Source organism: Neoarius graeffei, chromosome 15 (assembly GCF_027579695.1).
Source record: "Neoarius graeffei isolate fNeoGra1 chromosome 15, fNeoGra1.pri, whole genome shotgun sequence".
In the NCBI taxonomy this organism is placed as follows: Eukaryota; Metazoa; Chordata; class Actinopteri; order Siluriformes; family Ariidae; genus Neoarius; species Neoarius graeffei.
In genome coordinates, this window is record NC_083583.1 from 11,863,766 (window position 1) to 11,882,297 (window position 18,532).

An 18,532-nucleotide genomic window follows, 5' to 3' on the forward strand; every position below is an offset into this window, starting at 1 on the left:
CTATTCTTTGCAACAGGGACTATAGTTGCCTGTTTCCATAGGTCAGGGACCTTCTGTTGGCACATGGATTGATTAAAAATATAACTAAAAATTGGGCCTAATTGTTCTGCACAACAAGAAAGAACACAACTGCCAATATTATCTGGGCCTGGACTTGATTTGGCTTTCCAGTGTTTAAAAATATTCACCACACTTTGCGCCGAAAAACAGAGAGCTGATTGAGGCTGGGACAGTGAGATGGAACATACAGACAGTACTGTTGGCTGATATCGCTTTCATTCCTCCTGACTGAGTGACCAATAAAAGACAGCTGCCGATGAATTACCATCTCTATCAGGGGTCTCGTTCCTGTCTGCTCGTGTATATAGTTGTTAGTGATGTGATGTCTTTTGTTGATGTTCAGAATTATTCGAAGACATTGAGTTTGGAAGACGTTGATCTTCTTCTCAAGAGACTCATTGATTTATTGTATCAGAGGACACTGAGAACAGAAGCGTTAAAGAGCTTTACTTTGAGACCAGTGGCGGCTGCTGGTTTTTAAAACAGGGGAAGCCCATTTTACGCATTCATCGTGAAACCTGTAGGCCGGATATCAAAGCATAGAAAGGTGTGCCCCATTAGCATAGTGAACTAGACAACCCTACCTAGTGGCAGAAAGTATTTTTGCTTGTACATTTCATGTTATAGTCTGGCTTGCCAGGCTAGTGCCTCATATCCTTAATCAAAAATATCAAACATCCAAAAATCACTGGCTATTCAACGAAGAGCCTTGAACATCATACCCTGATATGCAACACAGAGTCTTTAACACAACACCCAGCTGTGCAACACATCCTTGAACATCTTCTGCAACACAGTCTGGAAATTCATAACCAGGTAGGCTATGCAACACACAGAACCTTGAATATTATACCCAGGTATAACCTATAACACAGAGCCCACCATTCTCTTAACATTACTGAACAATATACACACTTCAGATTCATGAACATGAACACTATTTATACACAAATTCTGCCCTCCGCTCCTTTTCCAGAAAATGGTCTGTGACCCTGTCATACTAGCTGGTTGTGCTTTCCAGAGACTTCACCAATTTCTGTTAGCAGCTAGCACTGCAGATCCCAATAAGGCTCAAGCTAGCCTACAACCAGATTGAACTACAAATGAAATAAACGAGTGAATTCACGAATGATCAAACTGATAGAATGGATGAAAGTTAACGGAGCACAACGAGTAATATTTACATTTATTTACAGAGTAATGTACAGAGACATCAATGAGAAGAAACGTTTATATGAAAAGAAATTCGGACAGCACTTTGGCACACGACTACACTTTCTCGACATCCGCTGGGGACTGACTGATCATACTTCCGTGTTCCTCGCCGAAGTACCGCCCTCCTCATGTCTTTCAAACACTACCTACAATAATCCTTTATCAGCCCGGCTTCTTGTCCCTCCCACTGTCTCGTTTAGTCCCAGAGAAGCCCGGCTTCCCTGGAAGTGACGATTTTGTTGATTTTAACCAATAACAACTAGCCGAAATTGGCTGTACAGAGCCGTCTCGTAGACTGCAACGGATACCCGGCTGCCAGTCAGTGTTGCCAGATACTGCTGACGTTTTCCATCCCAAAATATGTTCAAAACCCACCCAAATGCACTTAAAACCGCCCAATCTGGCAACACTGCTGCCAGTCCATAGAGCCCATTGAAATAAGAAAGGTTACAGCCTGGCAGCAAAGGTGATTCTCGTAGCGAACTGCAAGTTCGTCAGACATCACTCAAATAAGTTACAGGATAGTTATGAACATAAATACAATCTTGGGCATATATTATGTTATGCAAGTTATTGTTTTAATGAGAATTCAACGTCGTAGACGCCGCAGTTTGGGGAGAGAATTTTAGGGGAAGCTCGGCTTCCCTTGTTGTCTCTGAGAAATCGCCCCTGTTTGAGACTGATGTGAGCTTTGGGTTGCTAGATGTTTTTGAGCTTCCAAAAGGCTGACCATGCTTTAGCCCTACAGTGCTTGAAATCATGTTGAGTATTATTATTATTGAAAAGTCTTCTGTCTCTTTGTTCTTTTACCTCCATAGCAGGGAAATTCCTTCCTAAAGAAGAAGCCAAAGGGATTCACTGGATGACCTGGACCAGTGTCTTAGGGCCAGAGGTCAATGGGATTTGGCCCAAGTACTCCAACGTTAACGATATCAACTCTGTGGATGCCAATTATAGCAACGCCGTCTTGGTAACCGGCGACGACTTCGGCCTTGTCAAGCTCTTCCGATTCCCGTGTCTTAAAAAAGGTGTCGAAATGATGTTAATCCTAATCTTAATATAATCTATAAAATATTGCTGTTTGCGTGATTATTGTTCCAAACCCCATGAGCACACTGTCTGTCAATTTGCAGCTGCCAAATTTAAGAAGTACATCGGTCATTCCGCCCATGTCACCAACGTGCGCTGGTCACATGACCTGCAATGGGTGGTGAGCACGGGCGGAGCTGACCACTCCGTGTTCCAGTGGAGGTTTCTGCCCGAGGGTGTGATGAACGGCGTGCTGGAGCCACTTCTACAAGGTGAACACGTCACCGTGACGGTTCTTCGATCAAGCCGCTTCAGATGTCTCTCTGATAGAGATAACTGGCAGGAAATAGATATACACTGACTGGCCACTTTAATAGGAACAGCTGCTCGTTCAATCAGCCAATCCTGTGTCAGCATTGCAATAGATAACATCTTACAGATCAAGAGCTTCAGTTAATCTGAGAGTGAGCAGGTAATAAGTTCTAATTGTCACTGCTGCTGCTTTACATGCGTCTTGTCTCTCGATAGAGGGCTACGCCGACTCCAACAGCGGTGAGTCAGACTCAGACCTCTCCGATGTTCCCGAGCTGGACTCGGACATCGAACAGGAAGCTCAGATGAACTACGAACGTCAGGTAAGACTCCGAGCATCCTTTCCACTGCACTGCACATTGACACAGCCTTGCACGAGTAACCGATGATGTTATCCCCCTTCAGTGCTTCTGGCTGTTTCATGCCTCAGTGTCTAAAGACTTTAGCAAACATTATTTTCACAGTTGACTGCCTGATCGTCCCCCAGCTCACACTTACCCTTTATGCTTTTGCACCGTTCGCTTCTGTTTGCTATGCACACGTGTGTGTTTACGTAAATCTGACGGTCTTTCCTTCCACCTCAGGTGTATAAGGAGGATCTGCCTCAACTTAAGAAGAAACTGGTGGGCTCTCTGAAAAGGCAGAAAGCTCCGGATGAAGGGCTGCGACTGCAGTTCGTCCATGGGTAAAACTATCACAAATTTGTTTTGGGGTTTTTTTGGAAGGAACGTGAGCATAATGAATATCTGAGTACTGCATCTTCACTCGAGATCCGCACATGTCCTGGTTACTCACACAAAACAGGGGTACACAGTCTGATAACAAACCAATGACAGAACTAGAGCAAAAGCCCCTCCAATAAGAACACCACCGATAGGGTGCTTGTCACCATGGAAACCACGAAGCAACAGGTGAATCAGGAGCCTGAAAGCGGTTATGAATTGTTGTGTTGTACTTATAAATTGTACCATGTTGCTGGTGAATTCATGAATTGAAGAGTTGTTGCTTAACTTTCTATAACAGCAGGTCTGATAGTAGTGCCAGATTTAATTCAAATCAATTCAGAAGGTTTTATTTGAATTATTTGAATACATTATTGTTTCTGTAGTAACAGATCATATAGGGACTTGTGTATGGCAGATATGTTACATAATCTAAGAACAACAAACTGATTTTTAAGAACTTGAGGTGGTAATTTTATCTCAGCTTCAACATGCTACCTCATTGTTGATTATTTTCCTTTAACAACATGTCTGGAAGTGTTTTATTACTTTCTTATTGAGTGTCTTATTGACTCTCTCTCTCACACACACACAATCTCTCGCTCTCTGTCTCTCTCAATCTCTCTGTCTCTCTCTCAATGTCTCTCTCAATGTCTCTCTCAATGTCTATCTCTCTCAATCTCTCTCTCTCAATGTCAATCTCTCTCTCTCAGTCTCATTCTCTCTCTCAATATCTGTGTGTCTCTTTCAATGTCATCTCTCTCTCTCTCTCAATATATCTCTCTCTCAATCTTTCTCTCTCAATCTCAATATGTCTGTCACTGTCTTTCACTCAATGTCAATCTCTCTCTATATATATCTCAATATCTCTCTGTCTCTCTCAATGTCTATCTCTCTCAATGTCTCTCTCAATGTCTATCTCAATGTCTATCTCTCTCTCTCAATCTCTCTCTCTGTCTCTCTCTCAATGTCTATCTCTCTCAATGTCTCTCTCAATGTCTCTGTCTCTCTCTCAATGTCAATCTCTCTCAATCTCAATATCTCTCTGCCTCTCTCTCAACCTCTCTCTCTCTCAATCTCTCTCTCTGTCTCTCTCTCATGCCATGTACACACGTAGCCGGGTATTTTTAAAACCGAACATTTCCCCCCCTCCGTTTATAAAAATGTTTTATCCACACCACCTCGTCTTCAAAAAAAATCCCTTCCACACATAACCGAACATCTGCGTTTTCAATCACATTCATAAGCATTCCCAACCTGTAGATGGCATTATTTCCCCAAATCCTACCCCCTAATCACATCGCCTGTGCTCTTGGAGCAGTAGTTGGGCTTCTAAAATTAAACATGTAAATAGCACCTGCACAATAATTAACGCTTTCAAGGCACTACTCCGATCCATTACTCTTTAGCTAGCCGCACACTACGCCGATTTTCAGCGTACCGAGCCAACTGAAGTCGCGAGTCAGGCGTAAAGACTAGTTTTCGATGGTACCGACTCATCTCACAGCCGATTCGAAAAACTAATCGGGAGCCAGACTGATCGGCGAGAGTCGCTAGCAATAGCCAATCATATCTTTCGCATATAACACGTGACATCATTAAACACAATTTCTAGCGTGAGAAATACGTGTTGGTAGCACCTAATGCAGGTATATACTGTAATTCCATAGACTGAAGCTTTATCCATAGACACAGTGGGCTGGAAAGCCACTCTGCTCAAGTTGTGTGGCTGAATTCCAAATCGCTTTAACTCCCCTATATAAGTGCACTATTTAAGGTTGGAAATAATAGCTCATGCAGCCTAGATAGTGCGCTACATATTCCATGTTGTGTCATTTGTAATTCAGCCTGTAGCATCTTCAAGTGTTGGATTTAACAGTAACTATATCCAATAGCCAATCACAAAGCTATTAAGTTGTCACGTGTCGCTTCAATCGCGACTGCACTCGTCAACAGTCGGGGGATATGTGCGTGCCCTGTCGGGAGTCGGCTCTGAAATGGGTCGGTTCGGTACCGCGTGGATCGCCGTAGTGTGCGGCTAGCTTAAGTCCATGCTTAATCTGGCTTCTGCAGTAAACAAAGGTCGCACGTTTGACGTCAGGGCAGATTTGTTGTCATTTTTTTGGGCGCAGATTGTGACGTTCTAAAACGCAAACCTCCGGTTATCTCTGTCCACACGAAAAGGCATACACGGAGTTTTCAAAAATCTTCACTTTGCCCGGAGTTTTTTAAAATATTCGTTTTTGATGTGTTTTCATGTGGATGACAGGCCAAAACGTAGAAAAATATCTTCGATTTAGCAGATACCCGGCTACGTGTGGACGGGGTCTCAATCTCATTATCTCTCTCAATATCTGTGTGTCTCTTTCAATGTCATCTCTCTCTCTCAATATCTCTTTCTCTCTCTCAATATGTCTGTCACACTCTCTTTCAATGTCAATCTCTCTCTCTACCTCAATCTCTCTCTCAATATCTCTCTGTCTCTCTCTCTCAACCTCTTTCTCTCTCTCAGTCTCTCTCAATTTCTTTCTCTCAATCTCAATATCTCTCTCTCTCTCTCGTACAGATATAGGGGTTGCGACTGCAGGAATAATCTGTTCTACACGCAGGCCGGGGAGGTAGTGTATCACGTAGCTGCTGTCGCTGTGGTCTATAACAGACAGCAGCACAGCCAACGCTTTTACCTCGGTCATGACGATGACATCCTCAGCCTCACCGCACATCCACTGAAGGATTATGTAGCCACAGGCCAGGTACATCTCGCCTGACTACAACACACTCATTTCTGACTGATCCGCTCCAAGAGACGTTTCACTTTAATTCACTTCAAATTAAGGTCTAACCACGTTGTGTATGTGTCTGTGTTCCTGCCCAGGTGGGCCGAGACCCAGCCGTCCATGTTTGGGACGTTCAGACGCTGAAGTGTTTGTCCTTGTTGAGAGGGCAGCACCAGAGAGGAGTGTGTGCTCTGGAGTTCACAGGTGAGGCAACTCTCCCACAGTACACACGACACAAAATATTTAATGTGATTTGATGTGATGGAGAATGTTATATACTTGGAGAATCGTGTGTTTTTACTTTCCCGAGTTTAGCGGATGGAAAGAGCCTGGTGTCTGTGGGCATCGATGAAAGCCACTGCATCGTGATATGGGACTGGAAGAAGGGCGAGAAACTGGCCAAGGCAAAGTAGGAACCACGGAGTACTCTTTAATATTAATAAAATAAAGCCAATGTAAAATGATGGAAAATGAAACACCATGCCTTGTTTGTGTGTGTGTGTGTGTGTGTGTGTGTGTGTGTGTGTGTGTGTGTGTGTGTGTGTGTTACTTTTCTGTAGGGGACATAAAGACAAGATCTTTGTAGTGAAGGGGAACCCGTTCCGTATGGACAAGCTGGTCACAGTCGGCGTGAAGCATATAAAGTTCTGGCAGCACACAGGTACACAGTGATTATCCAGGGTCATGCTGAAGGAAGACATCCTCCCTCTGATACATTTATATACAGTCCTGTGCAAAAGTCTTAGGCACCTGTAACGAAATGTTGTCAATCAAAAATGGCTTAAAAAATAATAAAATGAAATGTTTTCATATTAAAAAAATCCTATAAACAGCAGTAAGCCGTAATAAATCAATATAACAAAGTCAATATTTGGTGTGAGACGACCCTTTGCTTTAAAAAAAATAATAGTCTGAGGTCCAATGAGTGCACTTTTAGAAGGAAATGAGCTGTAGGTTTTACTGAGCATCTTCCAGAACCAGCTCCAGTTCTTCTGGACACTTTGACTGACTGTCACACTCAGTTCTTCATTTTGCACCAAAACCCAGCAGCCTTCATTACGTTTTCTTTTTTAACCTGAAAAGTGCTCTCTTATGTATTATTCTATCTTCATTCACTGGATGTGAGCAATCATGCACTCTGATTGGCTACTCTACCACTAGGATATCAGCTCATATACCGTGAGTAGAGAAAAACAAAATGGCGGAGCGTGTTGCTGAACCAACCGAGGACGAAATAAAAACTCTACTCGAAAACAAAACCCCAAAAAATACAAAAAAAAATGGAATGAAAGTATTCGATGGTAAGAACATATCTTTTTTTTTCAAGAATTATTATTATCGCATTTTTCACAAATTGCTCCTGTCATTTCTCCAGTTTGTTTACATTCTAAGCGGAAATGATTTTGTCAGACGTTTTGTATGAAGTTTTTATTTATCGAATTTGCAAAAATAAAAATGCTCTGTTTGATCAAAATCCAGTGAATGTGAATATAATACAATTATTCCACTCAATCTTGTTGTAAATCATTTATAGCCGACTCGATGTTACGCGCCTCGTCAGGTATCAGTTCATGTACGACTCGATTTCATGGAATAATTGTTAATTATTTTTTTTGCGGTCCGGTTTCCATCAAATCCTGCGCTCTGATTGGCTGGCGAGTGGGTCCGTATCCTACGGTACGGACCCCAGTTACAGACCCCGGTTACGGACCTCTGGCGACTCGCTCGTTCACAACAACAACAAACATAGTAGCATTTTTTGTCAACATTTATCTTTTTTTTTTAAATAAGATTTATTTATAAGATTGTCAAAAATCTTATAAATTTTTGCCAGCATTTCTCAGGAGAATAGCATTAATTTTACAGCATGGATAGCGATAACGACAGTGTTCACAGCGAAAGCGAGTTTTACTACCCTGAGGAAGAAGAAATAAAAGAAAACATTTCAGGAGAAAGCAAAAAACCTGTAACTTGCTAACGCCGAGCAAAAACATGGCTGAATCCTGAATGACTCAAGTTTGTATAAATAAGGGACTATATAGGCGGCAAAATGTAGTTTTTTCCTGCCATGAAAGTGCACTTGTATACCGAGGAGGAAGCCATTTGCATTACAGCCGTGAATGAGGATTCAAAATGGTGGCTCGGCTCGGTTTTCCCTTTCGGGCGCTCTCGTTTTCTGTTAGAATTTGGTAAAGAAAAAATAAATAAATAATTTACCAGCTTAAAGGAACAGTCCACCGTACTTCCATAATGAAATATGCTGTTATCTGAATTGAGACGAGCTGCTCCGTACCTCTCCGAGCTTTGCGCGACCTCCCAGTCAGTCAGACGCAGTCCGACGCGCTGTCACTCCTGTTAGCAATGTAGCTAGGCTCAGCATGGCCAATGGTATTTTTTGGGGCTGTAGTTAGATGCGACCAAACTCTTCCACATTTTTCCTGTTTACATAGGTTTATATAACCAGTGATATGAAACAAGTTCAGTTACACAAATTGAAACGTAGCGATTTTCTATGCTATGGAAAGTCCGCACCATAATGACAGGCGTACTAACACCTTCTGCGCCGCATTGATACGGAGCTCAGGTATCAATGCGCTGCCGAAGCGCGCAGAAGGTGTTAGTACGCCTGTCATTATAGTGCGGACTTTTCCATAGCATAGAAAATCGCTATGTTTCAATTTGTGTAACTGAACTTGTTTCATGTCACTGGTCATATAAACCTATGTAAACAGGAAAAACGCGGAAGAGTTTGGTCGCATCTAACTACAGCCCCAAAAAATACCATTGGCCATGCTGAGCCTAGCTACATTGCTAACAGGAGTGACAGCGCGTCTGACTGCGTCTGACTGACTGGGAGGTCGCGCAAAGCTCGGACAGGTACGGAGCAGCTCGTCTCAATTCAGATAAGAGCATATTTCATTATGGAAGTACAGTGGACTGTTCCTTTAAGGTCGGTCCGTATGGTGAAATACCGTGACCTCGGCCTTGAATACTGACCTCGGCCCAGAGGGCCTCGCTCAGTACTTTCAAGACCTCGGTCACGGTATTTCACCATATGGACCTCCCAGCTGGTAAATAACATGTATATATGCTGCTTAGATACAAACTTTTTTTTTTCCTGTAACATTTAATTTTGTGCTGGAAAAAAAAATGAACGTTTGGAACTCTAAAATGTTTTTGTACTGACTCGATAATGTCGAAGTCATAAAATAGAAATCTATAACAAAGTTTGTATGGAAAAAAAAAAACAAGCAAGCAATATGGTGCCTAAGACTTTTGCACAGTACTGTACATCCAGTCATGTTTTCACGAGTAAAGTCTATACGTGCTCGAGTCTTTTTCCCCTCAGAGCTGTAAATATGAGGCTCATATACCACATAATGTTAAATTTATACAGTAATCAGTTCCACTAACTTGGTTGGACGGTGTTCAGTTCATCAGCGTTCCAATAATACTGATATTTAGTACAACAGCAGTGGAACTGGAAATGACGACTAGCAATACTTTGTTACATTAAAACCATTACTACACTTAGAATGGACTGTCTGACAGTGTGTGTGTGTTGCATGGCAAGAGACAACGCTCCATCCAGCTGTGACTTCTTGGGGAATTAACGACACTCTTGCACTGAATATCAGCGAGGTCATGATTACCTGTGATTATCTACAGCAGAATCACAGCTGATATTTAGTAAAATAGCATTCTTGCGCAATATTGCATAATTGAAATATACCATTTCTGGCACTTTTTATTACCTCCTTTGTTGGAGAGGTTATGTTTTCGCCTCTGTTTGTTTGTTTCTCTGTTCCCAACATAACTCAAAAAGTAGTAAACAGATTTTGATGAAATTTGGAGGAAAGCTGAGCCACGGGCTAAGGAACAATTGATTAGATTTTGATGGAACTCCAGATATGTATGTAGGTCCAGGATCCAGATATGTATGCAGAGCCAAGATTTTTTTTGCTGTTCCCAACATAACTCAAAAAGTAGTGAACAGATTTTGATGAAATTTGGAGGAAAGGTGGGCCATGAGGCAAGATTAGATTAGATTAGATTAGATTAGATTAGATTAGATTAGATTAGATAAAACTTTATTGATCCCTTTGGGAAGGTTCCCTCAGGGAAATTAAAATTCCAGCAGCATCATTATAGGATAAACAGAGAATAGAAAATAGAGAAAACTTCTAGATAAATTAAGTATTTACATATACAAATATAAAAAAAAAGATATGAAAAAAGTCCAGCAGGAGAGGTATTGCACATTATATTGCAATAGTTGGTTAGATTTTGATGCAAATCGAAATATGTATGTAGATCCAGGCTCCAGAGATATATGCAAATCCAGGATTTATTTTTTGGTTGGTTGGTTGGTTGGTTGGTTGGTTGGTTGGATGGTTTTTTTTTGTCTGTTCCCAACATAACTCAAAAAAGTAGTGAAGGGATTTTAATGAAATTTTGAGCAAAGGTGGGCCATGGGCCAAGGAAATCAAAAAGTAGTGAACAGATGTTCATAAAACAGATGTTCATAAAACTTGACAGACCACAATTTCTGGCACTTTTTATTACCTCCACCAACTTTGTTGAAGGAGGTTATGTTTTCACCTCCGTTTGTTTGTTTACTTGCAAAAATCTCCGATTTGATCTGTGGAGGTTATGTTGATCTGTCCGTTTGTTTGTTGGTGCTCTAGCGTCGTCATTTCTTGACCAATCTTCACCAAAATGCACAGGACAACTCACTAGGGTCATACAAAGACATCATTAGTTTTTGGTGGGTCAAGCTCAAAGGTCAAGGTCACCAAGGTTAAATCTTGTAAAAACACCTAATCGGCCATAACTTCTGTTTCCTTGTGATTTTCGCAAGTATCGTGCTCTGCACGACTTTGTTTGTTTGTTTGCAACATAACTCAAAAAGTCGTGAATGCCTTTTGATAAAATTTGGAGGAAAGATGAGCCATGAGCCAAGGAACAATTGATTAGAGTTTGATGCAAATCCAGATATGTATGTGGATCCAGGATTCAGTTATGTATGTGGAACCAAGATTTTTTTTTTTTTTTTGCCTGTTCCCAATGTAACTCAAAGTAGTGAATAGGTTTTGATGAAATTTGAAGTAAAGGTGGGCCATGGGCCAAGGAACAATTGATTGATGCAAATCCGGATATGTATGCGGATCCAAGATTTTTTTTTTTGGTCTGTTCCCAACATAACTCAAAAAGTAGTGAACAGATTTGGATTAAATTTGGAGGAAAGGTGGGCCATGGGCCAAGAACCTTTTGATTAGATTTTCATGCAAATCTAGTTATGTATGTGGATCCAGGATGCAGGATCCAGATATGTATGCAGATCCAAGATTTTTTGTACTTTTCCCAACGTAACTGAAAAAGTAGTGAACGGATTTTGATGAAATTTGGAGGGAAGGTGGGCCATGGGTCAAGCAACAATTGATTAGATTTTGATACAACTCCAGATATGTATGTAGATCCAGGATCCAGATATGTATGCGGATCCAAGATGTCCTTGCTTTTCCCAACGTAACTCAAAAAGTCACGAATGGATTTGGATGAAGTTTGGAGGAAAGGTGGTCCATGGGCCAAGAAATAATTGATTGATGCAAATCTGGATATATATATTATGTAGATCCAGGATCCAGTAGATCCAAGATTTCCTTGCTTTTCCAACGTAACTCAAAAAGTCATGAATGGATTTGGATGAAATTTGATGTACAGCTTTAGTATTACCCTAGGTTCAAGTAATTTGATTTTGATGTTGATAATATGTGGCTTGGTGGCGGTATACACCTTATAAGTGCCTTTTTAGTTAAAATAGAGCAAGTATTTGAGCAAGTAAGTGTATGGTAATAGAAATGACATCTAATTATAAGTACTTTCAATATTACTTACTAAATTCAATACAAATTACATATGAAGCAATAAAAAGACAATTACGTACAAGCAACTAGCTCCAAATAATGTTTGTTTGTCGTGGCTGTGAATTTAAGCCGCTTGTCTGACTTGACGGTATGCAGCAGTACATAAAGTGGAACATCACATACTGTATCATGCCAGTTAATGTCCCAAAAATCAACAGTTATATTGAAATATTGGAATGTTATCAATGAAATATTTTGTAAAGCTCCTTATATTTGCTAACTATACAAGGAAACGAATTTTAGCACCAGCATTTGCCTGCCATTTTTGTTGATCTTGCTTGGCTCCTACATTGCAACCTGATTGGTCAGGAGATCATAAACAGAGTGGCATCATACTTGAGTCAGTCTATGGTTTCTAAAGTCTCTTAGCAACTTTAGAAGTTCTGCTGTGATTAAAAAAGGTGGCTGTTAGTGGGTGAGAAAAACACAGCAAGTGTGAAAGCACCCGAAACTTGCACAGCGATGTGATACATTATAGTAGAATCGTGTTTTATGTGTAAATAAATTGCAATGAGATTCATTTTATATTATTGCGAATGCTGATCATGACATCTTATTGCACTCGACAGTAACACTGATCTTTAATATGGATGGAATCTTATAAATGACAACTTCCTTTATCTAGGTGGTGGACTGACATTTAGGAGAGGAATATTTGGCAACCTGGGCAAGCAGGAGACCATGATGTCAGCATGCTACGGGCGCTCCGAGGACCTGGTGTTTTCAGGGGCCACCACAGGCGACGTTTACATCTGGAAAGACACGACATTGATAAAAACCCTGAAAGCTCACGATGGCCCTGTGTTTGCCATGTGCTCTCTGGACAAGGTACAGCTCCATATTTACTGCTATTACACACATTGTAATTTTTCCTGAAAGGACTACATGGTCGAGTGACATTAAAAGTTAAGTGATTATGTTTCTTTCTGAAGGGGTTTGTAACAGGAGGGAAGGACGGGATCGTGGAGCTTTGGGATGATATGTTTGAGAGGTGTCTGAAGACCTATGCCATAAAGAGGGCCGCGCTCTCGCCGTCGTCTAAAGGTCCTGTTCGTATCTATACACTCCAGTTACACTCCATGGGGTGTTCTGTTTTGCAGTTGATGTCCATTTGGATCCCTAGCAATCACATTTTCTCATCTCATTATCTCTAGCCACTTTATCCTGTTCTACAGGGTCGCAGGCAAGCTGGAGCCTATCCCAGCTGACTACGGGCGAAAGGTGGGGTACACCCTGGACAAGTCGCCAGGTCATTAAAATACCAAATATGTCTTATTTATGCACCCGTTAGCAGTGTGTAGGAGTGGTAATGTGGCGTTTTTGTTTAAAATTGCAAAACCATTTGTCATTTTGTTAAACATTTGTAGGTTTTTAATTCGCGCTAGCAGCACTGGTGCAAATTGTTACTCTCACTCAGGATCGTTCTGCTTTATTATCCTCCTTCTTCTTCTTCTTCTTATTATTATTATTCTCCTAATGTTTTAGGACACTATTTCGCCCTCAATTTTCAACCAATCATCACCAAATTTCACATGAAGAATACCTCTGGGCTAAATTACGTTGCTATGATATTTGGTGATGATCTGGATCACTGATCCAGAATGGTCCATGAAAACCAGGATTTTTTTTTTTCAATCACTTATAACTCTGTCAATTTTCATGATTTTTTTTCAATCAGTTTTTTTTTTTTACTTTGTTCAGGGCGGCAGGGCACAACTTTTCCTCACTAAGCATCATTCTCTATCTCTTACCATTCCCGATCTATAGGGTACGGTGACCAGACATCCCGGTTTGTAACAGCTAGCGCAAATTACTGTGACTTTAGTCATAGTCTTTATATAGTTCTGTATTTTGTATTTTCTACATTGTAGAACAAGACTGAAGACATCAAAACTATGGAATAACATATGGAACATGTATGGAATTACGTGGTAAACAAAAGTGTTAGGGCGGCACGGTGGTATAGTGGTTAGCGCTGTCGCCTCACAGCACAAAGGTCCGGGTTCGAGCCCCATGGCCGGCGAGGGCCTTTCTGTGTGGAGTTTGCATGCTCTCCCCGTGTCCGCGTGGGTTTCCTCCGGTTTCCCCCACAGTCCAAAGACATGCAGGTTAGGTTAACTGGTGACTCTAAATTGACTGTAGGTGTGAATGTGAGTGTGAATGGTTGTCTGTGTCTGTGTGTCGGCCCTGTGATGACCTGGCGACTTGTCCAGGGTGTACCCCGCCTTTCGCCCGTAGTCAGCTGGGATAGGCTCCAGCTTGCCTGCGACCCTGTAGAACAGGATAAAGCGGCTAGAGATAATGAGATGAGATGAGACAAAAGTGTTAAAAAACTAGCTATTTCTGTTTCTTTTAAATACTTGATAACAAAGTGATATATCTGACTTAATGCGCTCTGCCATTTTGTTTTTCTCTACTCACGGTATATAAGCTGATATCCTAGTCATAGAGTAGCCAATCAGAGCGCGCAATTGCTCATATCCAGTGAATGTGGATAGAATAAAATCTTTTGTATTAAAAGTCGACCATTGCAATTTCCATTTGTTCCTGACTGGATGCTTTTTTTTTTTTTTTTAACCATGTCAGTAGTGACCTTTGAAGAAACACAAAGAAAAGAGCATTTTTCTTTTCTTAGTCACTTCAGTATTTCATAGCAAGGTTAAATTGTACTGCATTGCATGGCATTCTGTCCAATTCAAAATGTTCTCCTTATAAGGGTGTTTGGAGACTGACTGGGAAATAACCGTACGTAATGGGGTAATGATGCGTTGCTGGTGTGTGTGAGTGCAGGCTTGCTGCTAGAGGATAACCCCTCAATCCGAGCCATCACGCTGGGTCATGGCCACATCCTGGTGGGCACCAAGAACGGAGAGATCCTGGAGATCGACAAGAGCGGCCCTATGACTCTACTGGTTCAGGTAGGAGAGTGGACCAAAGTTTTACTTATTTATATATTCAATGGCAAAAAAAAATCTATTAGGGTGACTTCGGGTGAAAATTGTGAACAATGTCATAGCTGGGGTCAAACAAGAACAGGATCAATAATTAATAATAACAACAACACGAACATAAATAGACCAGGATGAAACCTTGACAAAACTAAAGAAAATGGATTATGAACCAAAACTAGCCTGGTAAATGCTGTACATGGTTTGTTACTCTGCAGACCACAGGCTGGTGGGCGTGTCTTTCCACATCCACATTGACACCGCCATGTTTCCATACGTCACTCAATCACACCCACATTTTCATATATGGACTCAAACCCTGTGTCTGAAATCGCTCCCTACTCACTATATACAGTCGTGAGGACGCCATTTTGGGCGGCACGGTGGTGTAGTGGTTAGCGGTGTCGCCTCACAGCAAGAAGATCCGGGTTCGAGCCCCGTGGCCGGCGAGGGCCTTTCTGTGTGGAGTTTGCATGTTCTCCCCGTGTCCGCGTGGGTTTCCTCCGGGTGCTCCGGTTTCCCCCACAGTCCAAAGACATGCAGGTTAGGTTAACAGGTGACTCTAAATTGAGCGTAGGTGTGAATGTGAGTGTGAATGGTTGTCTGTGTCTATGTGTCAGCCCTGTGATGACCTGGCGACTTGTCCAGGGTGTACCCCGCCTTTCGCCCGTAATCAGCTGGGATAGGCTCCAGCTTGCCTGCGACCCTGTAGAACAGGATAAAGCGGCTACAGATAATGAGATGAGATGAGATGAGATGCGGACGCCATTTTGTAGTGCTGTCCGAAACGATAGTGAGGATTATTACATCCTATATAGTGCACTCAAAGTATCCCACAATGCATCACGAAAAGTAGTGTACAACCGATGGTCACTAACCAAGCAATATATCCCATCATGCATTGCAGTCGCGCTGAAAGAAATCAAATTAAAAGCAAAGAAGAAAGTATTCAGCATTGATTTAAAAGAACTGAAAGATGCAGGTACTTTGTATTGATTAATGTGGGAAATACGCTCAGTATGATATGGATTTATCACAAAAATGCATGCATGTATTTATGCTGACTGATCTGGCACATTTTAATTGCGCGACAGTAATGACGTAAATAACAGCGCGACGGACTAGTGTCCGAAAGCGTTTTTTTTTTTACATTTTACCAATGAGCTCACTATATAGTCCTCTATATAATAATTCCCTATATAGTGAATAGGAAGTAGTGAACGAGTGAGCGATTTCGGACACGGAACGACTAAATTATTATTGTCTTTGTTTCCTTTGCTTTTTTTGCCTTCAACAGTTTTAATATTTGCTCTGTTTGTGGCAAGAAAACATTACAGGCTCACTGATATTCAATTCATGGTTGTAATTAAACATAGGGCCATATGGAGGGTGAGGTATGGGGTCTCGCGGCTCACCCCTTGCTACCTATATGTGCCACTGTGAGTGAAGACAAAACACTGCGCATCTGGGAGCTTTCTGCGAACCATCGAATGGTGGCGGTCCGCAAACTCAAAAAGGGTGCGTCACTTTTCACTTATACCTTTTAATCATCTCCGTGAACAGATTTCAGTGGATCGAAGCTTTCACGCAGCTCTGATGACTCACTGTGTGCTCAGGTGGTAGATGCTGTGCCTTCTCCCCGGATGGGAAAGCCTTAGCAGTGGGTCTGAATGATGGCAGCTTCCTGGTAGTGAATGCCGACACTCTGGAGGACATGGTGACCTTTCACCACAGGAAGGAGATCATTTCTGACCTCAAGTTCTCTCAAGGTAACATCCGCACTGCTAGCTGTCAAACTAGAGAACTTGATTAGCTACATCATAACCTAATTAATGCAATATCAAATAAAATTCCAAATTAATGATATAGATGCAAGCAACGGGCGGCACGGTGGTGTAGTGGTTAGCGCTGTCGCCTCACAGCAAGAAGGTCCGGGTTCGAGCCCCGTGGCCGGCGAGGGCCTTTCTGTGCGGAGTTTGCATGTTCTCCCCGTGTCCGCGTGGGTTTCCTCTGGGTGCTCCGGTTTCCCCCACAGTCCAAAGACATGTAGGTTAGGTTAACTGGTGACTCTAAATTGACCATAGGTGTGAATGTGAGTGTGAATGGTTGTCTGTGTCTATGTGTCAGCCCTGTGATGACCTGGTGACTTGTCCAGGGTGTACCCCGCCTTTCGCCCGTAGTCAGCTGGGATAGGCTCCAGCTTGCCTGCGACCCTGTAGAACAGGATAAAGCAGCTAGAGATAATGAGATGAGATGAGCTGCAAGCAACAGTGAAGGGCCTGAGCACCTCCCGTATACCAAATCTGGCATGAATCCAACAAACTGGCTAGGACGAGAACGTCAAAACCAAAAATAACTCACTTCCTGTTGAGTATGGCTGATACAATCTCATCTCACCTCATTATCTCTAGCCATTTTATCCTGTTCTACAGGGTCGCAGGCAAGCTGGAGCCTATCCCAGCTGACTACGGGCGAAAGGCGGGGTACACCCTGGACAAGTCACCAGGTCATCACAGGGCTGACACATAGACACAGACAACCATTCACACTCACATTCACACCTATGGTCAATTTAGAGTCACCAGTTAACCTAACCTGCATGTCTTTGGACTGTGGGGGAAACCGGAGCACCCGGAGGAAACCCACGCGGACACGGGGAGAACATACAAACTCCACACAGAAAGGACCTCGCCAGCCACGGGGCTCAAACCCGGACCTTCTTGCTGTGAGGTGACAGCGCTAACCACTACACCACCGTGCCGCCCAGCTGATACAATATACATTACAATTTTGTTCGTGTTGGAGCACCCTACTCACCTACGAAATTTGACACAGATGGGTGAAACTATATACCGGGCAAAAGTCTCAATGACGTGCGGGCACTATGGAGTCCCCTGGACACATCCGGGGCCAAGAATCTATCCCTGAGTAGCAGTGGCCAGGATTGATGTGTGTGTACCAAATTTCATGAATTTTCGCCCATGGGAATCACCTCAGAAATGGCCAAGTCTTGAAGAAAAAGAAGAAGAATACTAAGAGGAAGAATCCATAGGAAAACAATAGAGCCTTGCACCTCTGGTGCTCGGGCCCTAATTAAGACAGTCCATGCAACCTAAATACATATAATTTCATCTTTACAGATGCTGGAAAGTACCTCGCTGTGGCCTCCCATGATTCATTTGTAGACATCTACAATGTGCTGACCAGTAAACGAGTGGGTATCTGTAAAGGAGCGACCAGCTACATCACCCACATCGACTGGGACACTCGTGGTAAAGCAACATTCAGAACATTCTCAGATTTACTGGTACAAAGCGCTGACACTGGTTCATAAATGTGAAATAAATGTCTCCTCAGAGAAAAATTTCACTACATAGAAGATTGTATATATTTCTTTGTTAAATATGGCATGTTTTTAAAATCCATTCACATATTTTTAGCCTTAAATTTGGCAAGCTGTTAGTATCAGTGGCGGCTGGTAGTCTTTCAAACAGGGGAGGCTGGTCGGTTACGATATTTCCAGATTTTAAAAGAAAAAAGAA

At 42.2% G+C, this 18,532-nt stretch overlaps 1 protein-coding gene across 2 annotated transcripts in view; it reads left to right on the forward strand.

Moving 5' to 3' along the window:
- Positions 1-18,532, forward strand: part of eml6 (EMAP like 6) — a 186,360-nt gene that overhangs the window by 89,707 nt on the left and 78,121 nt on the right. Inside the window, exons 10-23 of one of the 2 annotated variants that reach the window (XM_060940412.1) lie at positions 2,097-2,303; positions 2,409-2,576; positions 2,833-2,939; positions 3,201-3,301; positions 5,905-6,091; positions 6,214-6,319; positions 6,431-6,524; positions 6,676-6,776; positions 12,668-12,870; positions 12,975-13,086; positions 14,833-14,960; positions 16,367-16,508; positions 16,607-16,759; positions 18,131-18,262. In XM_060940412.1, coding sequence (XP_060796395.1) covers positions 2,097-2,303; positions 2,409-2,576; positions 2,833-2,939; positions 3,201-3,301; positions 5,905-6,091; positions 6,214-6,319; positions 6,431-6,524; positions 6,676-6,776; positions 12,668-12,870; positions 12,975-13,086; positions 14,833-14,960; positions 16,367-16,508; positions 16,607-16,759; positions 18,131-18,262 — 1,941 coding nt within the window. Of the gene's footprint in view, positions 1-2,093; positions 2,304-2,408; positions 2,577-2,832; positions 2,940-3,200; positions 3,302-5,904; positions 6,092-6,213; positions 6,320-6,430; positions 6,525-6,675; positions 6,777-12,667; positions 12,871-12,974; positions 13,087-14,832; positions 14,961-16,366; positions 16,509-16,606; positions 16,760-18,130; positions 18,263-18,532 lie in introns of both variants that reach the window. The other variant, XM_060940413.1, reaches the window with a different exon arrangement.